Source organism: Urocitellus parryii, chromosome 5 (genome assembly GCF_045843805.1).
Source record: "Urocitellus parryii isolate mUroPar1 chromosome 5, mUroPar1.hap1, whole genome shotgun sequence".
Lineage (NCBI taxonomy): Eukaryota > Metazoa > Chordata > Mammalia > Rodentia > Sciuridae > Urocitellus > Urocitellus parryii.
In genome coordinates this window covers 138192856-138219075 of record NC_135535.1, presented here as the reverse complement: position 1 = coordinate 138219075, position 26220 = coordinate 138192856, and the positions used below count along the sequence as shown (strand labels likewise).

The 26220-nt window shown below is 38.6% G+C and overlaps 1 protein-coding gene across 2 annotated transcripts in view; it reads right to left on the bottom strand.

Moving 5' to 3' along the window:
* Positions 1–26220, bottom strand: part of Prkg1 (protein kinase cGMP-dependent 1) — a 1169615-nt gene that overhangs the window by 1065101 nt on the left and 78294 nt on the right. Inside the window, exon 1 of one of the 2 annotated variants that reach the window (XM_026410546.2) lies at positions 24859–25288. The exons of the other annotated variant lie outside the window; for it this stretch is intronic. Coding sequence (XP_026266331.1) covers positions 24859–25169 — 311 coding nt within the window. The 5' untranslated portion in view covers positions 25170–25288. Of the gene's footprint in view, positions 1–24858; positions 25289–26220 lie in introns of those variants that run through there. 2 annotated transcript variants of the gene reach the window in all.

Below are 26220 nucleotides of genomic sequence, written 5' to 3'. Positions count from 1 at the left end.
TCACAATAGCTAAACTGTGGAACCAACCTAGATACACTTCAGCAGATGAATGGATAAAGAAAATGTGGTACATTTACACAATGGAATATTACTCAGCAATAAAAGAGAATAAAATCATGGCATTTGCAGGTAAAAGGATGGAGTAGGAGAATATAATGCTAAGTGAAGTTAGCCAATTCCCAAAAAAACAAATACCAAATGTTTTTTCTGATATAAGGAGACTGATTCATAGTGGAGTTGGGAGAGGGAGCATGGGAAGATTAGAGGAACTCTAGATAGGACAAAGGGGTAGGAAGGGGTGGGAGGGGGCATGGGGGTAAAAAAGATTGTGGAATGAGATGGATATCATTACCCTTAGTACATGTATGAAGACACGAACAGTGTGCATATACTTAGTATACTACTAGAGATATGAAAATTTGTGCTCTTTATATGTAATATGAATTGTAATGCATTCTTCTGTCATATATAACAAATTAGAATAAAAAATAAATTAAAAAGAAATCCCATTGGGAAACCCAAGATCAAGGTGCCAGGCAGTTTGGTTTCTGGTGAGAACACCCCTCCTGGCTTATAGATGGCCACCTTCCATCACATGGCAGAAAGAGAGAGAGAGAGAGAGAGAGAGAGAGAGAGAGAGAGAGAGAGAGAGAGAGAACACGCTCTAGCAAGCGAGAGCACACGCACACTTGTGTAAGAGAGTTCTCTGGCATCTCTTATGGTAAGAATGCTAACTCTGTCTTATTAAGCCCCTAAACTTGGCTACAGAATTGAGCCAGAAATTTTTCCTGGCCAAATACCTCTAGACTTTGTATCTGAGACAAGGGCCATAGAAAGAAGAATAAATAAACTCAGAATCACCATTTGTTGAATCCAAGGAGTTTATTGAAGCAATGCCTAAACACTGGGCTAATCTTTGGTGAGGGTGGTTTTTCTTGCTTGCAACATTTGTAATATCTCCTTAGAATTCCTAGCTGCTGCCTCTTTTCCTTTCTGAACTCTACATTCCTTCCTTGCCTTGTAAAATCTGTATAACAACTCCATCACTACTTCCTCCATCCATTATTTTGTTTCTAATCCCAAGGTTTGAAAGCCTTACCCAGTATTACTCAGAGTGTACTTATTTTAAAGAATTAATTTTGACAGGACCATATACTCTAAGGAGAGCTTATAGAACTGTAATAATTGCAGAAATCTTGATATTCTATGGGGCAAAGAGAAGTTTGCACTTCATTCAGTGTTACATATAGGAGAAATCATGGGATTTGAACTGAAAATCACAGAAGATTCAACAGTGTACCAAACTGAAAATAAATATCTCATTTAACTTTCATTTCAGTGGCAAAGCATGGATTCTCAGGTCAATATCATACTTGAATGATTAGTTATTCAAAAGTTTTGCAGAATAGTCCCTTATAAATTTCAAGGCTCTACAATATCTATTTCCAGGATAGATTTGAAATTTCTATGTTCCCTTAATATAATGAGGGATTATAATATAACAAGGGATTTTTAAATCACATAAGTAAAGGCATATTTTCTTTTTAATTGAAAAGGCCCATGGCTGAATCTAACCATAGTAAAGTATGCCATGGAAAAAAAATTAGTACCCTGGGGACAAAGAGGATATTCTACAAGTTTCCATAGAAAAGAACATATTCTAATGATAGTCTCTTGATGAGGAATATCTAGTGGAGTGTCTTGCACATGGTGGGCACATAAATGTTTGTAATATTAATGAATTCTTCATTAGCTTTACTCCAAAGAGCTTTGGATTAAAAATACCTCAATATAGGTCATGTATCTGTAGGGTATTACTAAGTCATTTCCCTCATGTCAAGTATTTGGAACCAGGAACACTTTACCAGAGATTGAGGAATAAAACTTGTGGTTAGACTCACAAGAGGACTTACAAACACTTCTTTTTTTTTAACATTTATGTAACCAAAACATCATATATGGGGCTCTAGTTGTAACTGGTGGCAAAATGCTTGTTTAGTATGTACACAAGGCTTTGATTCCCAGCACTACATACACACAGAATACACAAAAAAAAATTAAAAATAAATAAACATCACATATTAAAAACAACTTCGGTAATATAAATATTATTGTAATGCTAGTTATTAAAATCCCATATGTATATATTATAAAAATAGGTACTGAATGCTGATACCTAAAGCAAAGCCAATTTACTATAACTACCTACAACCATGTCAAATTATAAAATGTGTATGTTTTCTTACTACATATGTGAGAAAATTACTTCTCCAGTTATTTCCCCATCTCTGACCCTCACCCCAAGGTGAACATCTTAAGGAATGGGATCCGTGTTGGCATGAGGCTCAGATATGGGCAGAGTCTCAGAGAACATCTTCCTTAGCTTGGCATTCCCAGAATTAGACCCCAAGGCAAGGATTCCTGTGCAAGATGTTTTAAAAGAAGTGCTCTCTAGGAAAAGAAGCTCAAAAACATGCAATTCCCAGCAAAATTCCACAGTGTGTATCTGATGGAGTACAGCAAGGGGACTCCAGGGGGAAAATGACCTCTTGGAGACACAGGAGCCAGGCTGCTAGCTTCCACACCTGCCAGTCTCTAGCAAGAGTTGCCCTGTAGTGGAGGAAACTCCCAGGCCATCCCAGCTCCCTCCTGAAACAGCCTGACAGCCTCCAGAGAGAAGGATCAGAGGCAGGCAAGGGAAGAAACGTGGACTGAAAGGCAGGGGTGAGGATGGGGAAGCGGGAGTTCAGAGACTGTAAAATGCCTCCAGAGACTATAATATGGAACCAAGAACGTCTGAGTAGTGCACAGCTGTTTCCTTTAAAAGTTCTACTGAAGCCTCCATGGATAACTTGGCAATTTCAAAAAGCTGTGAATCTAAGAGTGTTTTGTTTTGTTTTGTTTCCCAAACATTCTAAAATGATAAGTCCCCTGCCTAAGCATATAATGATATCTTCCTTTCCCAAAACATCCCTGCTTCTGTTTAAAAATCTGGCACAGTCCACACATTCTCATCGTGAGTCCTCCTACCACGTTCAGAGAGACATCTCTTATTCTATTCAGCATCTACCTTGCCCCAGTTGTAGCAGGCATGGCTTGATCACTCTGCCACTCAGTCCCCACGCCATACTCTCTCCTACTCAGGACCTCCAGGACAACAGAAAAGTAGAGGAACAAATAAATGGAAGCACTCTTCGAAGGAATCTGTAGATCCTCATTTAATCCTCCCAACCCCTCTATGAGATATCATATCAGACATATTTTATAGATGTGGAAACTGAGGCACAAGGAACATAAAATAACTTGTTCAAGAACATACAATAAGGAGGTGTTGGGGTGTGAATTCAAACAGCCAGGCCTTGGAAGTCATGCTCATAGTCATGCACATGACCTCTCCTAACAATCTAGAATAGGTGTTACCACTGGTGTTTTATAAAAGGAGGAGTTCATGTCAGAGAGCTTAATGATAATGCACTCATGTTCATATATCTAGCAAGGCATGTAGTGAGTTACTTGAATGCATGTCACAAGAACCCACAGACCATGTTCATAATGCTTTCCATAAGAGGAAATTTGACTTTTTCCCAGGAATTTGAAGTAGGGGGATGGAGAGAAGCTAGCTAAAGACCCACTTCTCAGGATTCATGCCAGGATTCAAGAGAGAATTAAAGCATAGAAAGCTAAAAGTTCAAAGCCTTCAGGAAGAAGACAGTACTCTGTCTCTACCTTCCTGTAGGTTTTCCAAAAGGATTAATGCAGAACTCAACTCAACTTCTACTTCCACCAGAAGGATAATCTAGATCAAAAGTTGCTGTGAGATAAGCTGCTCCAAGGGACGGTGGAGACTGTGGTGCTGAGGGGAAGAAAGAAAACTTTGAACAAAGTGGAAAATCCTACAAAAAGGAGATAAAAGGTGAGAGTCAAAGGAAGTATGGCTGAGAATCAGTCTGCCACAGATAGCCAAACAGCCACAAAGTCACAGACACCACAAGACCTAAAATGCAGTGAAAATTTAATGAGATTGTAGCCTCGATGGTTTCCTCCAAAATGGATTCTGGTCCCAGGAAATTCACAATTGAGATGGCCTACCAGCCTTGTGTGCACCTACAGTAGGAGGTGAATCAACCAAAACAGTTACCAGAAACCTGACCTTGACCAACAGCCTTGACCAATAGGGTAGCTCCATCTAGGTTGGGAATGACTGTAAGGGAACACCCACTACACATACCAGAGTGGTAGTTAGTGGAACCTGGGGTAGAGAATCCAGACCAGGGTGGAGGCTGGAGGGGCAGAATCCTAGACGTTACCAAAATGGTGAATACACTGACATTTGGGGACAGATAATTTTTTGCATTAGAGGACTTCAACAGCATCCTTGGCACTTACCTTTCACTCTCAGTTGTATCAAATAAAATGCCTCTAAAAATTCCCAAATATTCCCTAGGAGGTAACATCACTGCAAGTTAAGGGTCACCAGATTAGTGGAATGATAGAGACCAGGCATCTGGTAAGTGCATTCTATCTGCCACGTCTATTCTAATTGCTTTATAAATACTATTTTGTTTAATATGATTTTTATTCCTATTTTACAGATGAGAGACCAAAGGAACAGAGATATTAAGCAATTTACCTAAAGTAATATAAAACTGGCAGATCTGAGATTCCAGCTGAGAGGTCTACTTCCAGATACCAGCTCTTACCCAGTACACTACACTGCCTCTCATTTTGTAGATGAGAAATCAGAAGTGCAGAGAAGTAAGGAACACCATTAGTGTCAAGACTCGGATCTAAACTCAGGTTGCTGATGCCAGAGGCAAAGTATGAAACCATGCCTACTGACTCTCCAGCTTCTCTCAAAGTGGGACCAGAAAGACTGGGTTCCGACATGCAAATGGTGTCTAAGCAGAGCCTCAGTCTTCAGTCCATAAATAAATGTAGTGTAAGTTAATTTCTTATCTCCAAGATTAGAGGGACAGGGGATAAGTAACCAAGAGTTCCTCACTGGTCTCTTTTGGTATCCACATCTTTCCTTCTTCCACTTTTTCTCTCCTTCTTCCCTCCAACTCTCTCTCAAGTTGTTGCACCTCAATCGTACCTATCTTTTAAAAATAAACTACTAAATGTATTGATGTATTGCCTATTCCTAATTATTATATAATGATATCACACACAAATCCTTTATAGAAGTAGGTAACATAAACCTAGGCACAAACAAATCATAAAATCTCCACAATTAACATCACATTTCATTATTTTTCTGAAACAACAAAACAAAAAAAATTACATTTGTTTTCTGAACAAAATAAAAGATAAAAAACAATGCATGTGTAGTTTAGATCTACACCTTTCTAGCTGCCCAAATCCTTCAATTTGCTTTTTTCCCTGATTCAGTTGCCTTCCATAAAATGAAGAATCGCATTTCTACTTTAAATGTGAATCCCTCTAGTATGCTTCAAACCCTTGATTTACAAAAATCTGACACCTACAAATCTTGTTGGGAGAGTGTGTAAGTCTGTAAAATGCTCAGGCAGACAGCAAGGTAATTTGCTTTGACTAGGAATACAGTTACCCAAGTAGCTCGCTGCTACAACACACGAGTTTGTCTAAAAGCAGCAAAGCCGAGCATATCCATTGGCTGCTATCAAAGAATTCCCTTGAAGTTGCAAGGAAAATAACTAAAATTGCAGTTAACTATAAGGTTTCCCTCAGTGAATAAGGCATAAGTAAGATTGGGGCTATTAATTTTAAATGAAATTGCTTATTTTACTCTTGAAGGCAACTAAGGAAACAGGGAATTACAATATACACTAGCTGTGCCCAAGTAAATAAAGACCCCCACTTTAAACCTGAGAAAGTGTGCATTGCCGGCACTTAGGTATTTGATTACAAAAACACAGAGAGTCAAACCGTTTGATCAAACATTTTGGGAGCTGATATAGGAAACAAACTATTAGAAGGCTGCCTTTATATCTGCAACAACTGTGATTTCCAGGAACAATCATTTAGAACCATCTAGAAACTTTCTGTCAATATGAGAAATGAGAGAGCACAGAACTAGCTATTAAAAGCTCTGAATTCCAAGCTATGCTGCTTACTAGTGATATAACTTATAGACCACAAGCTCTCTGGATCGCTTTGGCATTAATTGTATAATGAGGCAAGTGAACTTAGCATTCACTATGGCCCTTTTTAATTCTAACATGATTCTTTTTTTTCCCCACTTTTGTACTAGGGAGTTACATCTCCAATTTTTTTTTCCATTGTTATTATTTTTTTCTTAATTTAAGAAAAGGTCTCACTAAGTTCCTAGGATCATACCAAACTGCTGAGGCTGGACTTGAACTTGCAATCTTCCTGTCTCAGCCTCCCAAATTGCTGGGATTACAGGCATGTGCCACCATGCCTGGCTCTAACATATGATTCTAACAGACAGTGCTCTGTGATGAAAAGAATACAGGTACCAATCCAACCAGACCTGAGTTCAAATTCACATTTCATTTGCATATAGCACTGTGACTTTGATCAGTTTTTTTTCAATACCCTTGAGCTTCAAGTGCCTCAAATGTTAATTGTGGATGAATATAGCTTTTGAACATGAAAAAAATATGAAATGTAAATGTTAGTTTCCTTTATAGACTACACTGGTTGATAAACACTTATGTATAAATTCAGAATCTAAAAATTCAAGCAGTCAAAGTCTTATAAGTTTACAGAAAATTCACTTGGTCATATAGCCCAACCTGAACTGACCGTAGTCTTTTGTAGCACTTATTTTCCCTATGTAGGTAAATACTGTTATGTTTGTAGTGGAATGCTGTGCTGCCCTGGAACCCAATAGGAGGCCACAGAATCCATCTTGTGTGTACTTTTCATGCTACCTTTCAAAATCTTGATTAAAAAAAATCTGGATTCTAATAAACATTGGGACCCAGAGGATTTATATAAGAATTATAAACCTATATGATATTATAGATCTTAATTATTCAGCATGTAGTTCAATTTTGGGAATCCTATTATTTGTAGTTTACAACCCAACATTACTCTCTCAATAAATAATTCATAAGAAAGCAAAATACAGAGAACACTGATATATTCCATTTTGTTTTCTAATTGCTAATATCAAGCTTTAATACTCTCTCTCTCAATTTTTATGTTCAGGCTCAGTGCAAAGAATTGTTAAAGCTGAGAGCCATGAGAACAATAAGAGGGGGAAAAAAGGGTGGAAAAAATATGATGTGAATGCTTTCTATGCCCCAGACACCATGCTAGTTCATATGCACATTGAGAATTGAGCCCTATCCCATAATAGCTTCCAGTCTAGATCAGGATAGACAGACATCACTGATTGTTCACTGCATCCCTTCCATGTGCCAGTCACTGTTCTGGGATCCTAAGGCCTGGATCACCAAAAGTGAGGTTACCTAACTCTCTGGACAGACAAAAACTTGGAAATAAATAATTTCAAGTAATGAAGCACTTTGAAGAAACCAAGTTAAGATGATGCAGTAGAGAATGTGTAGGGACTCTGGTCCACTCAGAGATGGTGTCTTTAAGATGGTGACACCAGAATGTGTATATGTGTATATACACATTAAATATAAATATATGAAATATAAATATATGAAATAATAAGCAAAACAAGGGAGCTAAGTCACAAAAGAAATGTTAGCAGTAAAGGAATTTAAACCTGTATACAGGTATCCCAGAAGACAAAGCATTTCAGACTGGTGTGGGCAGAGAAAGCCTCCAGGCAGTGAAAGTTAGAGTGGCCTTGAAAAGGAGGGACACAGAAAGTCATAGCAGAGAACAAGCAGGATAGCCCCCAACTCTGAGTCTCTGTTCCCTTGTTCCGGGCATTGAGATGGTCTGCCTTTAACCAAGTTTAGGATATAATCTGCCCCCACTGATTTCTAAAGTCCTTTTCTATTGTACCAGGGGTTCTCAAACTTTAAGGCAGATCAGAATCACCTAGATGTATTGATAGAATACTGACAGCTAGCCCAGGGCTTCTGTATCAGTGAGTTTGGGGTGGTGTCTGAGAATCCACATTTCTAACAAGTTCCCAGGTGATGTGGATGTTGCCGGAACATGGCCCACACTTTAAGAAACACTTAGTTCATCTATTATGTCCTCTGCACCATACATTTGAAATGGGTTCTGCAAATAAACAAAATATGTAGAAAGAGTTATCAACCTGCACAATGACTGATAGTGCATTTTTGAAAATCAGGTTTTACTGAATACATTATAAAACTGCTCTAATCCTTGTGTATGTGTGTGTGTGTGTGTTAATTCCTAATTGCCATGTACCTATAAGTTTATTCAATCCCATTTCCACATATAAGCATCATGCATTTTTTTCACTATTATTTATTTGAATTAGAAAATCCAAATTTGGCCAATGGGATGTATGCCTTCCAAGCATTTGTGCCACTGAAGCTTAAATCTGCAGCTTACTGAAAGCACACAGAATAGTTTATCGTCTCCAAAATCCCTTTTATCAACCCCCAGTTAATCCTCAAAATAAGATAACTCTTCATTCTCTCAGACTGAAACTTCACTCCTGGTGCCCACACAATAAGAAAGAGAGCTAACAGTGCCACCTCATTTCACTGCTGAATAAGCAACAGATTTGGCAGCATCCCCAATTGGCTTGTAACCCAGAAGCCTTTGCACCCTGTAGGATTGACTGGTATCAGAGCAAAGGTTTCTGGGGGAATACAGCCAGCCAGGTAGCAAGCCAGGGTTTTTAGTAAAACAAAGCCGAGTTCACTGCAGCCACCTAAATAAGAGTCATGTCTCTAGGGTCAGGTCACCTGATTAGAGACCATTTAGCCTTTATCATCTTTTGGCCTCTTTGGCATGAGAACGGATTTGGATTCTTCCTGGAAAATAGTTCCTACCCTAAAGAGAATTTTAATCAAAAACCTCTACTTTATTCATGGAGTTGCCAACTCAGACACATCTAAAGATCTGAAATTTCACCCTTCTCTTGAGCTTTGTGCAGTTCTTTTGTCTTACATTTCTCATATGTGATTGTCCATTCCTTTATTTCATAATTTAAATCTCTCTTCAAAACAGTACCAGAGATATATCAGATCCAGACTCAAAACTAAATTCTCTGGTTTCATAGAGAGTTCCCTGATACCTTCCTTATTCACCTGAGGAATTGGCAGTTATTTTTAACTTGTTGAGTGTCTCTTCTTTTAATAATCCATAGCAAAACATGCTCAGGAACCAAAATGGCAAGCTCAAGGGGAAATTCAAGGATGTATCCCAGTGGTGAAGAAAATGGAAAGAACTGGAAAACAGTAGAAGGAAGAAACCATATAGTCTGCTTACCACAGGACCTCAAGACAAATAACTCTTGAGGTATAGAAGTTAAATGCATAGACTTTGCATTCAGACAGTATTGTCTAAGGCAAATTGGTTCACCTCTCTGAGTTTGCTTTACTTTAATTGTCTCTAAAATAGAGTGAATACTCTCTTTCAGAATTATTACAATAAGTAGCAAAAACTTCATCTTAATCCCCCAGTACAATGCCTGAACCCAGTAAATATTCTTTCTTATTGCTGCTGCTGTGAGCCAAGTTAGTACCACAGACATGTCAGATCTAGGCTCAAAACTAAATTCTCCAGTCTTTGCATTGTTCCATAAACAATCAAAAAATAGTTTGGTCAGTTGAGCTCTTGTACCACTAATAAGATTTCATGTTTAATATAATAACAAATGTTCTCGGTCCAAATACAACCAAATAAACTGCATTGAATGAACCATAAATTTATGTCAGTCATCCCAGTAAATTGATGCCATTTGCAAAATGAAACACCTGTTTTATATAGAATATACAGAAAAGGCAAATTTAGGAAGGCAAGAAGCAGTTCAGTGGATGCCTAAGGCTATGAGTGAAACAGGGAGGGACTACAAGCAGGGCTCAAGTAAATTGGGGAGGTAATGAAATGTTCTAAAGCTGGATTGTGGTTATAGCTACATAATTCTATACATTAACTAAATACCCTTCTACTGTAAATGTCTAGTGGGTGACTTTTATGGTATGTAAATCATATCTCAATAAAGCTGTTAAAATCTTTCTTGTACTACACGACACATTTCAAAATGAACCAGTATTTTCATTTCTATTCTAAAGCTTTCCATTATCAGCTCATCATCATGACTGTCAAAAATTTGTCCAAGACCATTAATGTATTCCTCCACAGGCTAACAGGGCTGTTATCACTGTTTTTACTCACAATCATATTGTTTTTGAAAAGACATCTTGAAATGCAGAATCAAGGTCATTAACAGAAAACAAAATCTTATAAGCTAAGATTATGTCCTATGATTGAGAGCTTCTCAGTCTGGACAGCAAATATTCAAGTTGAGAATAGATGGTTTTCAAATAGAAATTCATTATCAGTGAATAGCTTCTATGCAAACATTTCAGGAAACAGAAAAACCACTTTGCTCTAAATATGTCTGATGGATTGAAATCAAATCATTAAAGCAGTCGGTCTTTAAAATCTTACTCAAGAGCACCCATGCCGTAGTCTATATTTACAATGGCTGTATGTATTAAAACAAATGTTCAAGAATGTACTAGGATAAATTCACAAAATTGCATGTGCTAATAATGACCACTAAATAATTCTTTAAAGTACATACCTATTTCCCTAGGGACAATGCAACTATTTTCACTATAAATTTTGCATAGTTCAGTTCAAACTTAACCAATCCATCCTTGACTTCTTTGTAGGCTTACAACTCCTTGTTGAATGAAAGAAATAGTGTAATTATGGAAGTTCAAGCTTGCCTATGTTCAACTTTTCTTGTGTATGGTTTAGCCCACACAGAAGTCATGTAGGATTCTTACCATCACTCAATCTTCCTCTGAGTCATACCCAACAAAGCTAAACTGGGTTGCACTGGGCTCTGTTCCAAGTCCTTGTCATTACTCTACCTGTTTTTCCATCTCATTCTCTTCAGTTTAGAGATGTTCACAGCTCTTTAGTGAAAACCTGTTTCCTAAAAATTATGATAGTAATTATAACCTCAACATCAACTGATTATGAAGCCCTTACTCTATTTGGGCACTGTGCTGAGCGACCCACAGACATTATCTCTAATCACAGTAGATGCTGTAATCCTCATTTATAATGAGAAAATGGAAACTCAGACAACTATCACAGTGGTAAAGTAGCATCCATGTTCTTAACCATTGTATGTGCTGTGTTCTGAATTTAATTTCCACAAATGTATTACTGAACCAGAGGACTCAGTGGATTTATTTATTTATTTATTTTGGTAGTTGTAGATGGACAGAATGCCTTGATTTTATCTATTATTTTGTGGCACTAAGGATCGAACCCAGTGCCTCACACATGCTAGGCAAGCACTCTACCACTGAGCTACAGCCGCAGCCCGACTCAATTGATTTTTAAGGAAAAAGTAATGAATGCATTAAGGCCACACAGAAAATGAAGAGGGAGTTGAACCAAGCCTGGGAACCTAGTGAATCTACAGTGCTGTCACTTAGGCACTATTGAACTTGGGTTATATTGCCTCATCTCTTTGTTATTTATTTTTCACATCTGCAAAATGGAGATGAGCTGTCCTCCATTATTCACTCAGATATTTTGAGGTATAAATGAAATCATGCACATATTCATTTTTCTAACCAAATAATACAATTTATCAAACCTCATTCTTATCATATGCCAAGGCTACAGCTGCATTGGTACTCAAGCCTTCCAGAAAAATAACCTCAGACACTCACAAAAGCATATGATTAGGTAAGGCAAAAGGTTTTTTTATATGATTGGGTATTCCCACGTTCCATCCTGAAGCACTAAGAGATGATGTGAAAACAAAATCAACATTTACATTTTTCCTGTTTTATTTCAGTTAACGTTGAGGTAAGCACCTAATTAAAAAGTATTTTGCCATGAGTTTGATGGTCCCTGTCATCTCATATATTAAGATCTATGAGACTATTTGGATACTCAAATTTAGCAAGCTATTATCCTAAGCTTGACAGGATTTTGTTAGTGAGAGTTCTGGCTGTGTCTGACAAAAAAAAAAAAATGAGAATTTGAAAAGATTCTCCTGTAACTATTTCCATTAGTTCCATGCTTGTATTTCAAAGCAATCAATTCCTTTACTTTTCAAGGTTAACCAATTTATATGGTTTTATGTTGCAGAGCTTGAGACTAGACATTTACTAGAGCTGGAATACAAGTGTTCTTCTTTGGATAGACACTTTACAATCACACATCATTCAGTTGAGAAGCGACTTTTTAAGACTCTGCAATCCCAGAAGTGAGAAACTGAAATGGCTTTAGAGACCAGGCAGATAATACAAACAAGGGACATGAGCTAGATGAAGAGGGTATGGAGTGGTGGGGACTAGGATGAAACTGGGGACACTGGCAATTCACAAGCCCCCCTCCCCGCCAGAGTAATCAAATATAATTGCAAAAAAAAATGTTTCTGGTCAAACCAAGTATGCCTATAAGCTCTATGGAACCCAGTGACATAAATTTCCTACATACAAATTTTTAAATTGAAAGGATGAAATATCATAGGAACAGGAACCTGAAGAGGCTTCATCTTGACAAAGAATTTGCTGTACACCAGCTGTGTTCCAGGCTCCAAGGATATAGCATGGAGCAACGGTAACATTGGCCTTGTTTTCATGGAATTTACCATCTTCTAGGGGAAGTAGATGTTAACTAAATAATGATTAAAGTATAGAAATTTAAACCCAATGGACACACTGAAAGAAAAGCACACACCACTACAAACTCAAACACCAGGATCTGGGAACATGAGCCCAAGCCAGGTGTACTGGGCCCAACATGTGTGTGGGAAGTGCTTCAGAAAAGGCAGTATCTCCCATGTTGCTAATTTCTAGGAATAAAAAAATTATTTGTGGGTGAGAAGAAACATTTACTGTAGCACGGCCCTACAGTAAGCAGCTCCTTAACAAATATTTGGTAAATGCTTGTACAAAGAAACAGATGTAAACCAATCCACAGAAACTTTTATTATTAGAATGAAGAATCAGGAGATATTTGAAAAAACTTTCTAATAACATTCAATAAAGATGCTAATATTAGGGGAAAATAAGTAAGAAAATGAACCACTGACAAAATGAGGGGCTGTTTCTATAAAATGGGAATTTGATTCAATACAAAGAGAGGTTACTTAAAAGTTTTAAATTAAAAAAAGCACAAGTACAAGATGGAAAAAACTTTCTATGTATGAAACAGCAATAAAATGCTTTAGGAATGGGTAGTTGTATTGGATAACAATTTGAATACAGCAGACATACAGTATTATTGTAAGAATAACTATTGGAATACTAAAAGAAAATATCCCCATGGCTAGCATGGGTACATAGGTAGATGGTGTGTGAAAATTTTCTGAAGAATTATATAAAAGAAAAAAAACATAAGGAAATGTAAAATAGGATTTCTGCTTAAAAGTGCATTTTGCAACAAATATCTAAACAACATAGGATAAAAGAGAATGAACATGAGCTCAAGGTTCAAAAAGATCTGCAATTGAACATTTCAGTCTACTGTTTTAATTTGGGCAAATTGTTTAACTTCTTTATGCCTCATTTTATCCATCTGAGAAAAAAGGGGGGATCATAATAGCACCAGATTACTATAGTATTAAATGATATAGCTTGTATGCCATAGACCAAGACAAATAGCTTTAGTAATTATCACCATAAATAATAGACCAGTAAAACAAGGCTCCAAAATAACTCTTACTGCTTTAACTTTGCAAAGAATTTCTCTAAAGAAATGAGAAATTATATTTTTGTTCAGAAAAGAAAAAAAAAAGATAAACAAGAAACAAAGAGCCTAGTTTGAACAAAAGAATTTTTAACAGGTTCTTCCCATTAGTGATGATAAAGCAGTGGATTGGACGATTAATGGGAGTCAAGAAGGAAGGGAGAGAGAACCTGTCATCAATGATTTAAAAACTCACTAGCAAGAGTTCACCTAGATGTTATTTAATAACCTCTAAGTCCACCTAGCAGAGAATCCCACTCTTGCCAAGACAAATAAATGTATACTTGAGTCATTTTCCATCCATCACCTTGACAGTAACCCTTAGGAATCCAGAAGATGGAGCACCTCTGTACTATGATAGATGATTTACATGGTGCAGGACTTCAGCGATGGCACCCAAAGACAAGACAAGCCACAGAAGAGAAAGGGTCAGCTGAAAAGGGTAGCCTCCTCTATGATAAGTGGTATCTTCGTTTTATAATCTAGAAGGAAGGTTCTACAATATTCAGTTTTATTCACCTCTCTGCACACCTTCACGATATTTTCACTGAAATATTCCAATATTAGTTCTTTCAATTTCTTCATTCATTGGGATATAGAAGGGTTATCCTGGATTGCTTCAAATGATCATAATTATGTTATAGATGGAATACAACTTTTGAAGTAAATAATAGAATATTCCCCAAGTATCAGAATTTTCTGAAATAATTTCTTATAATTATTCATAAATATGTAAACAAGTACCAAGTACACACAGTTCTTCATTCCTGGAAGTTTTTGCTTTAACTACTTTTATTTCATTGAGCATGAATTAGACTCTTTTGGCAGTTGTCTAGCAAAAAACGAAACATTTTTAAGCGAGACTTTTCCCACCAAAAGTCAAAAAGAGGGGAAAATAAACATGTTAGTAGCTAATCAAAGCAACAAAAAGGCAAAGACTGGATGAACTCATGAAATTCATAAATTGGTGGCCAGTAGTTAATAAGATGATCCATTCACAGTGAGCTTGTTTCAGAATTACATCCATTCAGTTTTACCCACCCCAGTGCTGCGTGAACAAGGAATCCTTTAGTTCTTCTTCATTTCTTTTTTCCCTATGTGAGAAGAGAGGTGTCCTACTAAGTAATGCTAAAACATCTGGAAGACGGAATCAGACAAATTATACTTTTTATGCCCTAGTTTCCTTTTATGATGAACAACAAAAAAAAGAAGTGATATTTGAGGACAAAAAAAATGAATATTTTCTGATCAAGGCTACAACTGTTAAAAAAAAATAAAAAGTCATAGCATAGTTTCTTTCACAATATTTCTAAAGCTCTTCAGATCTATAACAAGAAACATTGCTCTCATACAAATGTATGCTGGAATTCAGCACTCGACTTCTATAAAGCCAGGTATTAAGTGAATGACTAGAAACTTTGAACTTTTTTTTCTCATTTTTCACTATAGCATACACTCTGGCAGGGTGTGGGGGGATGTCTCTTAACAGTGCAGAGCTGGAAAATTCTATCAAATACAATTCATTTGCTCAAAATAAAGAGGGACTATAATGAGTGGATCTTCCACACACAAAAAAAAAAGAAAAAAAAACTACTCTTACTTATCTAAGAATCTCTGTGCTTACTTTTATAAGCTTTGATATCCAGACAGTTCCAAAATAAGAGAGTAGAAGTTACCTAGAATGAAGACCATGATTCACATTTGTAGTAAGTTCCATGCTCCACTGTGCATGCTCTGTGCAACTTAGGGTTTATTCCTCTTCATATTTGCTTATTTTTCTCCTCCCGCTGACAAAGTGAGCTGCCAGGGCTTAGCAAAATGGTACCTGTCACTTTCAGACGCTTAATATTCCTCTGTGTAAAGATATGGTGACACCCTGTCAACCAGCACAAGTCTAATCTAAGGCCATCTTCTCTTTCTCACCATAAAATAAAAACATGTATGACTCAGACACCCATGGTTTAGGGAAAGTATGTCTTCTGAAGGTGGCAATGTGGTGTTGTGCTTCCTTTATAGCGTGCTTGCCAGCCACCTGCAGGTGCAATAGAGAATGACTGATCCACCCCACAGTCCATCCATAACAACAGCTCCAGTGGGGCAAAACTCAAGAATTCCAATTTTTCTCTCTTGTCATGGAAATCCTTTTTTCTTTCCCCTTAGTCCAGACTTAGAAGCACTGTCGAAACCATAATTTATTGATAAAGCTGGAGCATTAGGATGATATAGAGTAAAAAAAAAAAAAAAAAGAATGCTTTTCCTTCACATTATCTCATTATGGCCTAGATCTAGTGAAATCTTGATATTACCATAATACAATTGTTTCATGAAACAGCAAAAGTATTTTTACTTAACTAGGGTGTATCACTGACATTCAACACAATTAACCAAATGAAACTGACTGGATCATACTATAATTACTTCATGTTCAAAGAAAAAGTACAGTGCTTCCTCTAAAGAGCAGGTATGGTCTAGAAGTGAGAAAAATGACACAGCTCATTAGAAGGTCAATAACATCAGGAGATCTGTCTTGGAAACATAATCCTGGGAAAATAATTTAAGCTACTTACTTGTGCTTTGGCTGGGCATTTTCCACCTTTATATAGAAATTAATGCAATTACATCTGTCTTACAGCAAATCTGATGAAGTTTAGTTTGCATTTATGATCTTTAGATAGACAAAAGTAATTAACATCATTGTATTTTTGATGCAGGCAAAAGTATTATATGTTGACACTAAATTGTCACTGACTCTTATTTTTCTGTATTAACTCCCATTCTCTTCTGTCTTAGGATAAATGAACTCAAAGAAATATTTTCCCAGGATCCTACCTACAGTTTTGCCCACCATTCTGATCCTAACTGCTAATGCATACTTAGTGAATACATGCTTTGGGTCATGTTTCTTTATTGTTGTTAATTCCTCTTATCCCTCCCCCTTAAGTCCAATAACTAAATGCACTATTCACATGGAAGTGTTTACTTCCCTTATGATTAACTTCCCTGTGTAATTAATGTCCCTAATCCCTGGGCAGCTTTATTACATCTCTACTGCTTTAACATGCTATCTGTCAGCTGAATACATTTTCATATTTTAGAGGGAGGGAGAAAGAGACCAGTAGGTTCCTCCTTGCTGACTCTAAGAAGATGATTTTTACCAAAAAAAAAAATATTTGCAATTATATTAGCTATTTTCATTACTTCCTTAAAGTGCTATGTTGGCCGATCCTCACCTGAAAAGATGATGATTAAATTACAAATGTAAATAGGCTCCTATCAAAGACCATTGGGAACACCTTGAGAGTTTCACAATGATGTAAGGGGGAAGAGGGCAAGAAGGAGACACACAGCTGGCTACAGGGGCAGCAGTGAGGTCTGACCGCTGGAGCTGGGGCATCTCATCTCCCCTCAAGGGCCTTCCTCACAGAGACACCCAAGGCCCCTTACTGCAGGTATCATCTCAGACCTCTCACCTGCCAGCAATGCCCAAATCTGTGCACTCAAACAAAACCATCTGGATAGGGGGCTGAGAGGTTGATGTGCTTGCTCTGCTTTCTCTGAAACCTCCTTGGAAAGTACTCCTCAGCCTGAGCTCAAGCTGTTTGCCTTAAAAGGATAAAATATCTGTAGGGGGAAAAAAATTGTAGCTGGCTGCAGAGGCATCACATACCAGAAGGAGAGGCGCTACAAGCCCAGTACTGCTCTTCCAAGAGGCTCTCATCAGTTTCGCCTTCGTCAACGTCACAATGCCCAAGCAGCAGCTGGGACCCAAGGAAACAGTCTTAGTGGCTAACAAGGCAGCTGTCCTAGTAAGAGTGGAAAACAAACTTGCAATGATGGCTGATCCTAAAGTGTGTCATATTTGAACTGTGGCCAGGACTCGTGGCTGGCAGGAAAGGGGAAACACACTTCCCGAATGAACAGAGCTGCTGCCACTTCAGTGTGTCCTGGGACTGGAGCAGGTAACCCCAGAAATCACATGAAACTGACAGGTTCAGATGCTGTGCGAATCACAGCGTCAGAGCTGCCCAGTTCCACTGCAAGTCAGGGATTTGGGATGGCCAAAAGGGATCAAGGAAGGTGCTTCCTTGAAGACCAAAGACTGGGATTCCAGTAACCAGTAGCAACCAAAGTTGAATAGGCTAACACTGAAGTACTCAACCTTGAATGCATATTAGAATCACCTCAGGAGCTAAAATAATATACCTATATCTCAAGTCCACCCCAGAACAATGGAATCAGAGTCTCTGGAGGTGGTACCCCAGCAAAGATAATTTTTAAAGCTCCCTAGGTGATTCTAATATGTAGCTAGGGTTGAGAATGAATAGGCTAGGTAATGATAACTTACTTGGGAGAATAATAAAACACTAAATATGTACACCTGTAATTTGGCAAAGAATCCACTACTGTGTGCAAGCCCCTAGTGCTCAAAGGTTTTAATCAACAGAGACATTCATCTCTTTGGATGAGAAATTTGCCCTGGTTTTTTGCTTAATACCACACACAACTATACCAACATACACACACACCCTGTCATCTACCTATCAGAGTGGTTCTGAAATTTTGTTGTACATTGGTGTAACCTTAGGAATCTTTAAGTGATGGGGATGCCTAGCTTTTACTTCCAGAAATTCTGATTTTAATTGGTCTGGGGTAAAACTTAGGCAATGAATATTTTTACAGATCCATCAGGTGATCCTAATGTGTAAACAAGTCTGGGAACCAAAGTTCTAATTCATTCTACTTCTCCCAAAATTCTTCTGCTTTCTATTTAATTCTGAGTGAAAAGATAATCCCCTTAGAAGAGCCTAGATGTTATTCTAGATGTTAGTTCCTGAAATTGTCTAATCCTCACACCTTTGGGGAAGCAGGGAAGCATAGTGGTTAAAGAGAAAGCTCTGGAGTTCAAGTTCAGGTTCAGCCTTGTAAAAGTATGCACCTTGGGCAAGCTGCTTGGCTTCTCTGAGCCTCAGTATTCTGTTCCTTTTCTATAAAATGGCGATAATCTGGAATCTTTCTCACTGAGAAGATAAAAGAGTTGAAAGAGATGATCCATGTTAGGCACCTGAGCAGTGCAAATGCATGGCACAGCACGTGCACTTCATAAATGTTAACCATTATGATGATGAAGGACACTGCAATTTTTGAGCCACTAATTCAGAACAATGGTATGCTGACTTAGTGCCTTTATTCCATTCCTCTGAAACGTGCACTGCACAAATACCACCAAGTTCTTGCTGATGTCAGATTAAGAGATATTTCCAAGGGACCATGTAAAGCTTTCAAAACAAGTATGGATCTAAAGGGACACATCCTCATGATTTTCTGCAAGTAACTCAGTATGGCTCCCCAAGAAGGCAAACTTTCAATATACTCCAATAGCTGCCTTTATCCACAGAGTACTTGCAAATTCTGTTCCAGTTTGGGGCATATTTACTCGCTTACAGAGCCCATCACTGCTTTCCAAATTCCTTGCAAATATGGCAAAAAGCTTTAACAACAGTCACCTTGTTTTGCCCTTTCCTGTACCCCCCCCACACACACACACATCTCTTCTTCCCAATTTACTATCCTGCTTTTTTCATATTAATAACTATGATTATAAAATCCATTCAGAAACTAGACACTTTGGGGAGTGTACTATTAGTCCCACCTTGTGCTAAACATCTGCTTTGTGTAGCTGCAGCTTTTGTGGTATTGTTTATATTTACATGACAGTTTTGGAGAGAGAACATTCCTCTGCTCTTACAAACAAAATTATACGTAAGAGTTCAAACAGGCTGCACATACTTAACTTCTCAGAAAATAAATCTTGAGGAGATGGTGAGGAACGCAGTCATTACAGGAGACGGTGAGAGGGAATGAGACTGGTGTCAGAAGGCTGGGTGTGAGGAAGTAGAGGGGGAAGCAGAGAGGGGCTGTCAGAGTAGGGGTGGCAAACACCACCAGCTCAACAATTCAGATTAGGATTCGAAATGCCACAGATGTGATTGCATAATAAGCTGTTGAGCATGCTGGTAAATGCTGCTTTCAGCATGTGCTTATTTGTCACATTGTCTTGCATTCTCCGAGCTCAGAAGGTTTAAGTCAGAGGGTCTGGAATGCTAGCAATAGGCCCAGTTCCTTGGGATGGGTAGCAGCACCTATGGTAGAGATGGCAGAAAGAGCAGCAGCCTGGTGTTCGAATATGGTTGCTAGGATACCATGGAGACCCTCCATTGCTAGGCAGACAGAAGGGGAAAAAAAATGTGTCCATATGCCTTATAACCTGCAAACAGCAACAATAGGAACATCGGCCTGTCTTCCACCCATTCCTGTTAGGAATCCAAACCCAACTCTTTAGTGAAATAACAAGTAGCAGGAGCTTGGAAATGTGGCCCAGTGGTGCAGAGAGGCTGGTCATTTATATTCTCAGGCAGTCTTTAGAGCTACTCTATTTAAGGGCTTGTCAGTATTTTCATTATAAACCCCGTTTTAGGGTCACACAACCTGACTGCTTCAAAACACCCAAATAGGATTTTAGCAACCTGGTATCGTACATTATTATAAAAATTTCTGTGACTTCAATTTTACTGCACAGACTATAATGTCAAATTAATGATCAAACTTAAATTGGAAGGTATTATAATAACATTAGGTCAGAATTTAACTCCTCCACAAAAACAGGAAAGATCAATCTCAAAAAGCAACTTCAGGTTCAATTCTCATCTATGTCCAGTTTGCCTAGGTATGTGAGGAATCCACAGTGCTAGTTTGTGGCACCTAATTAGATGATTTTCAATGGGAACATTCTGAAGTGAGTGGAAAAGGGGATCTGGTTTCTTTAAGAGTGAAACTTAGTTTCTTTAAAGGTTCTAATCATCTGCTGCTTGCCTAAATTAAATATTCTTACCTAGTTACTATAGTTATATGACTATTATCAGTACTGTGCTGATGGGATTCTGAGATTCACAGCTTACTCGTGGATAACAATCAGTTCTGGTACAAATCATACACACAAATGATTTGTGATTATTCTAAAAACAAGCAGAAATGCCCTTTTATCTACTTTATAAAATTATAGAAACCAAATTTCTCCTTCTCTCTGGCCTAAACTTGCGATTTCTCAATTCCTTTTATGTTGTTCTACTATAGCTATTAGTTTCTGTCATTGCCTAAATATGTCATTTCCTTGCTATGGCTTAAAACTATTATCTCCCCCAAACCACACCTCCTCCCCAACCTGCCTCATCTCATTAGCAAGCACCTACATCAAGGCCATTTTCAAATACTTCTTTAAAAACTTGAACCTCTACAAGAGTTTCTGATAGCACCGAATTTAATGGATCTACATATTTTGCCAACTGTCTTAGTTATCTCCCCTGCAACTTACCTTATTCAATTTTCTAAAATATTTACTTGTACAGTCTTGTTAATGCCTTGTTAACCCCTCAATGGCAGGATGGTATATATCTCTCATCTCTAATCCTTGCAATATTTTTATATGGCAGATGTCCACAAAACTATTAAACTGATCTGTAGGGAATATTTGGAATTTAATTCCTACCTTTAAAGAAATTTAGGTTTTAATATTATCCCATCTACAACTGTACTAGAATTCTAAAATTATCTTGACTTCCTAGAGAATTGAAGACATAGCCTCGAGGAAGATTTATTTCTCTTGACATATATTAGTGTCAAAGTTTAGAATATCAGATAAGATTGTTTTAAAAATTAATGCCTCAAAAATAAAAAATATATTTTTTCATCCTCCATTCTTCCCATGTACTTTATAATTACAAAGTGAAATGGGACAAAACATGCCATCATGCTCTGAAATACAGCTACCTCTGGGGTGAAAGGAAAGAGCTTTGCAAAAATCCAGAGATGTTAACAAGTTATGATAGGAACACAAGTCTATATAGTCCCACTGAAATTACATGGAAGCCTATGACAGCAAAATGGAAAAGATTTGGGAACACTCTCAACAGGTAAAGGATTTTGAACAAATATATCAGATACTAATCTAGTCCAGGGTCCATTTTTCAGGACTGAAATGTCATGAAATAAAATTGCTTTAGAAGTGGGTAAGAAACAACCAGTTATCTAATCTAATAGAATGGATGGTTGGGTTTTGTTGTTATTTTTTTCAATTTTTAAGGGTTTAATTGACTTGGTTTATTTAACAATATGAAATCTAGTAGCTTACATTCTCAAGTGGCTATTTGGTGGCAATGGAGTATAGATTCCAACTTTCTCCATCAGTTCTTTGCTCCACATTCATAACCTAAGAAGGGCTTAAGGGTTTTATCTATAGAGGTTGTGAAAGAGATACACAGAAACACTCCACCAGCTCTCAAATGCAGCAGGAGTGCCCTGGCTCTGTGCTAAATATGACAGAGCCTTCTTTCCAATCCCTACTTTAAAGGGAAAATTCCAAATCAAGACTGTTGAATGTTAAGAAGATTAAAGTTATGAAGTTACATTTTATACTACTTTTCAAATGACCAAAAATCACTAAGAAGACAAAAATCTTTTTAAAACATTATAATCCTCAAAAGACAACTTCAGTAAGCAAACACTAAACAAATATATTTGCATACATGGGATAATTGAATGGAACATCACCTGGGCAGTTACCTACCTCTAAAAGGAAAACCAAAAACCAATATGAGCATGAAGTTAAAATCAATTTTAGCCCATTTGGATGGTTTTGTTTTAATTAGAACTCACAATAACCTATATACAATTTTAAGAAAGATAACCAAATATAAATTTCACTACAGATTAAATATAAAGACATAACACTTGTTGCCAGTAGTCTATATGATCAAATTATTCAAATGAAATAAATTTAAATGCAAACTAGTCTTCCTCAGATTGGCAAGTTTTCTGAATTCCCTGTGGAGCTATCTTCTACAACTGTTCCAATAGTGAAAGATAATAGTCATTTTGCATACAATATGTTTCTTTTTTTCCCTAAGAAAGGTACACTCAACCACTCAAGCCAATTTTATTCTCATTTTCTTTATGTAAGTGTGAAAAAAGAACAGATGTTTTTCCAAAATTATTTAAGCTTGGAAGACATTCTATCATTTTCTTCAATATAATCCTTCAAGAATCACAAAAAACCATCATGGCAATACCTTACCAACTGAGTTCTTTAAAGAGCAAGTTATTAAATAAATATCAGAATGCACAGCATTGTTCAAAAGATCAAATGTTTATTATAATGGAATTTTATGAATTACTTGCCACAGTAATTTCATTTTCTACCAGACTTGAAAAAAAAAATCTAGTTATTCTACATGTCAAGCACTAAGAGGATTCTAAAACTTACCACATTCTACAGTTCATTCCCTGCTGCCTACATTTCGTTAGATCTTCTCTGATAGAATGTTTAACTGGAGTTATCAGCTAGCTTGATCATGCTTCATTATAAAACCTATTAAAATGGTCTTTCTTTAAAAGCAGAGCTTGCTCTATGTTACTCCAAAGTCTTGCAGATACTAAAATGAGATGCTATAGAATGCTTAAAGATGCAAAGACCTGTCTTTGAGTTATATTTTCATTATGCAAAACCTGGCCCAGGAGAGATGGCCATGTACCTCATTAGCTAAAACAGGCAAGCATGTCGGGACTGCAAATTAATTTACCAGAGAAAGTTGCAGTGAAGTCAGATCACTCAGGTTTCTAAGACAGGTCTAAGCCTACTGAACTATTATTGCAACTTCGTAAGCTTAGAATCTCAGAAATATTTATCCTTATGGTTTATTATCCACTCCTTCACAGAATACAAACTCCTCCTTAAGTTAAAACTACACGAAGAATTGCAAATGTTCCATGGGAACCAAGATAGGTACAACTCTAAAGTTTCCAAAAGTATGATCAGTACCTACTCTTGACCCACCCCCATCCAATACATACAAATGGAGATTCACTCTTTCTCCTTATATTAATTCTTATGTTTATGAAGTAAATGGTTCCAAGGGACCTTATATTATTATTACGTAACTCATGTCATCCAGCCAATGTGATGTAGAGCAGCAAAATCCTTTGTTTTATCAATTATGTCATTATCTATCAATTAAAATACAATTTATTTTGGTGCTCTTACTCATTCTCAGTTTATCTCATGCTCTTGCTGCTTATTTTCCAAATGGACTCTGAGTTGAGTGTTGTGTAACAAGTTTCATTGAATTTTCTCATCCAAGTTATGAAGCCCACTGGCATTAGAAGTACAGGGTTCTCTAAAATGCTACAACAATACTAGAGTGGTTTCATTAGAAGCCAAGAGTAAGTCAGAGTATGTGTCCACACTGTAAATAAAGGTAAGTGCACTTATCTGTATTGGACCCTGGAAACATACAACCCTCTTGGGAGTTGGATCTGTTCATTAGTAATCATTAAAATTCCTTCAGGAAAATAAGCAATATTCCCCCTCAGATGTTATAAAACAGAATATTTTTAAAGAATCAACAGACTAGTCTTCCATTTATGGATTGAAAATGTCATCCAATTCAGGAAATCAAAAATTCTTCCCTCTTATATGCATATTTACGTATTTTTGCACTTTGGGGATGATAGAACATCAGGTTTGAAGGGTACCAGCGTGAAGTACCAGCATGTAGAGAAATCCAGGAGAGCCAGGAGAGCACGGAAAGTAAGGGTGATATCAGACGCATTTCATTTCAAGTCTGATGAGCCTGCATTTAGGATTTTCCGGCTGGGCAGGTTTGCCAGGGCTTTGGGGAATGGGGGGTTTTATTCCTCACTCACACACATGGTGGGACACACACCTGGGGCGCGTTCAAACTATAGGTACAGTAGGTGGCATATCAATGTATATTTTTAAAATACCTTGGCATTTGACAAAGGCATGAAGGCAACGTATGTGCAGTGAGTCTGGCTTTGAGAAACGTGCACAACCCCGCAAGAAGTGCCCGTGAAAATGAAACATTTCTGAGGATGAGGACAGACAAGGCAAGCGGGAGGGGCGGGGGCTGACAGACAATACAGAGACCCGCAGCTCCCCACCGCCAGGGTGCCACATGGACCCGGCGCGTAACCCCTGCTTACTGTGGGCTCTTGGGGTAGAAGGGCAGGGTCACATGGCTGAGATCCTGGATGTCGAAGGCGGTGGGCTCCGCGGAAATCGCCTGTCGCTTGGTGCGCGGCTCACCCTGCAAGGTGTTAGCGCTCTGCTTCTGCGCCTGCTGGGTGGCCGGTCGGATCACCGAGCGGTACTTGTCCAGCTCGTTCTGCAGCTTCTGGATCAGTTCGTCCTTCTGATCCAACTCCAGCTCCAGCTCGTCGATGAGAGCATCCCGCTGCCTCAGCTCCTCGATCTTCTCCTGGAGCGCATACTGTAAATCCCGTAGGGTGCCCATACTCCTCCGGGCTGCCGGGGGCTCCTTCCTGCCGCTGCTCCGCGTCTTGGGGCTTCCTCCCCTCTCTGATCAACTTTCCCCAAAGTCGCCGCTGCCTCCCGAGAGCAAAAGCTTCCTAGTTGAGACCAAAGCCAACCCAGGCTTCTGAGCATGCCCAGTCCGCCGGCTCCAGCCACCGAGAGTTTCTGTGTGCAGATTCCACTTCTCTGGGCTTACCAAGAGGCTCAGTGTGGAGATGAGCAAGACAGCAGGTCCAACCTGGGATTCAACCTGAAACGCGGTGGGCGCTGTAGCGTGGGGGAGAAAAGCCCCGGAGGCGCGGTGGCCCGGGAGTGGGAGGAGGGGACTTAAATGGGGGCCTCTAGAGGCAGCCGCTGATGATCCCGGGTCACTAGTGCCGGGCGCCAAAGGAAGCCGGCGGCGGCGTGTGTAGGGAGCTTGATAAAGCTTTGGGGCGCGCTAGGGGGTGTGCAGGCGGAGCGAGGCGAGAGCCTCACTTTGCGGGTGGAGAGGTAGGAGGGAGAGGACAGAAGGACCCGGAGCAAACTGGGGAGGCGTCAGAGGGTTCCAGAGCGTACCCGGCTGGTGGATCCTAGACTAGGATCCTGACCACTCTGGAGGGCGGGGTGAACTACTCATCCTACAAGCTCGGAGTTCTCCGAGGTGTTTTGACCCTCAGCCTCCCAAAGAAAGGCTCCGGAGTGATGTGACTCTGAGCTCTCCCTCGATCACGCCACCTTTCCCACGGGGAGCTCCTCACACAGGTGGCTAAGGCTTGCAGAGAAACTTGCCTCTTAGGATATGAGAGCGATGCCTGGGAGGGATTCCCCCTGACATCCTCTGGGGAAGAGGGTGGAGGAAAGGTTCAGAACCCTCATCTCCATCCCATAGGCTTTGCTACTATGCCTGCTCTTCCTGCTAATTTTCTCCTTTCTTCACCTTCGGAACTCAGATCAATGAACTCTTCTTAGTGCAAAGGCCAAAACGGATTTGGGCCCTAGAAGACTACTCAGCCTCTCCTTTATCCCATCCTCTTGAGACAGTGTCCACA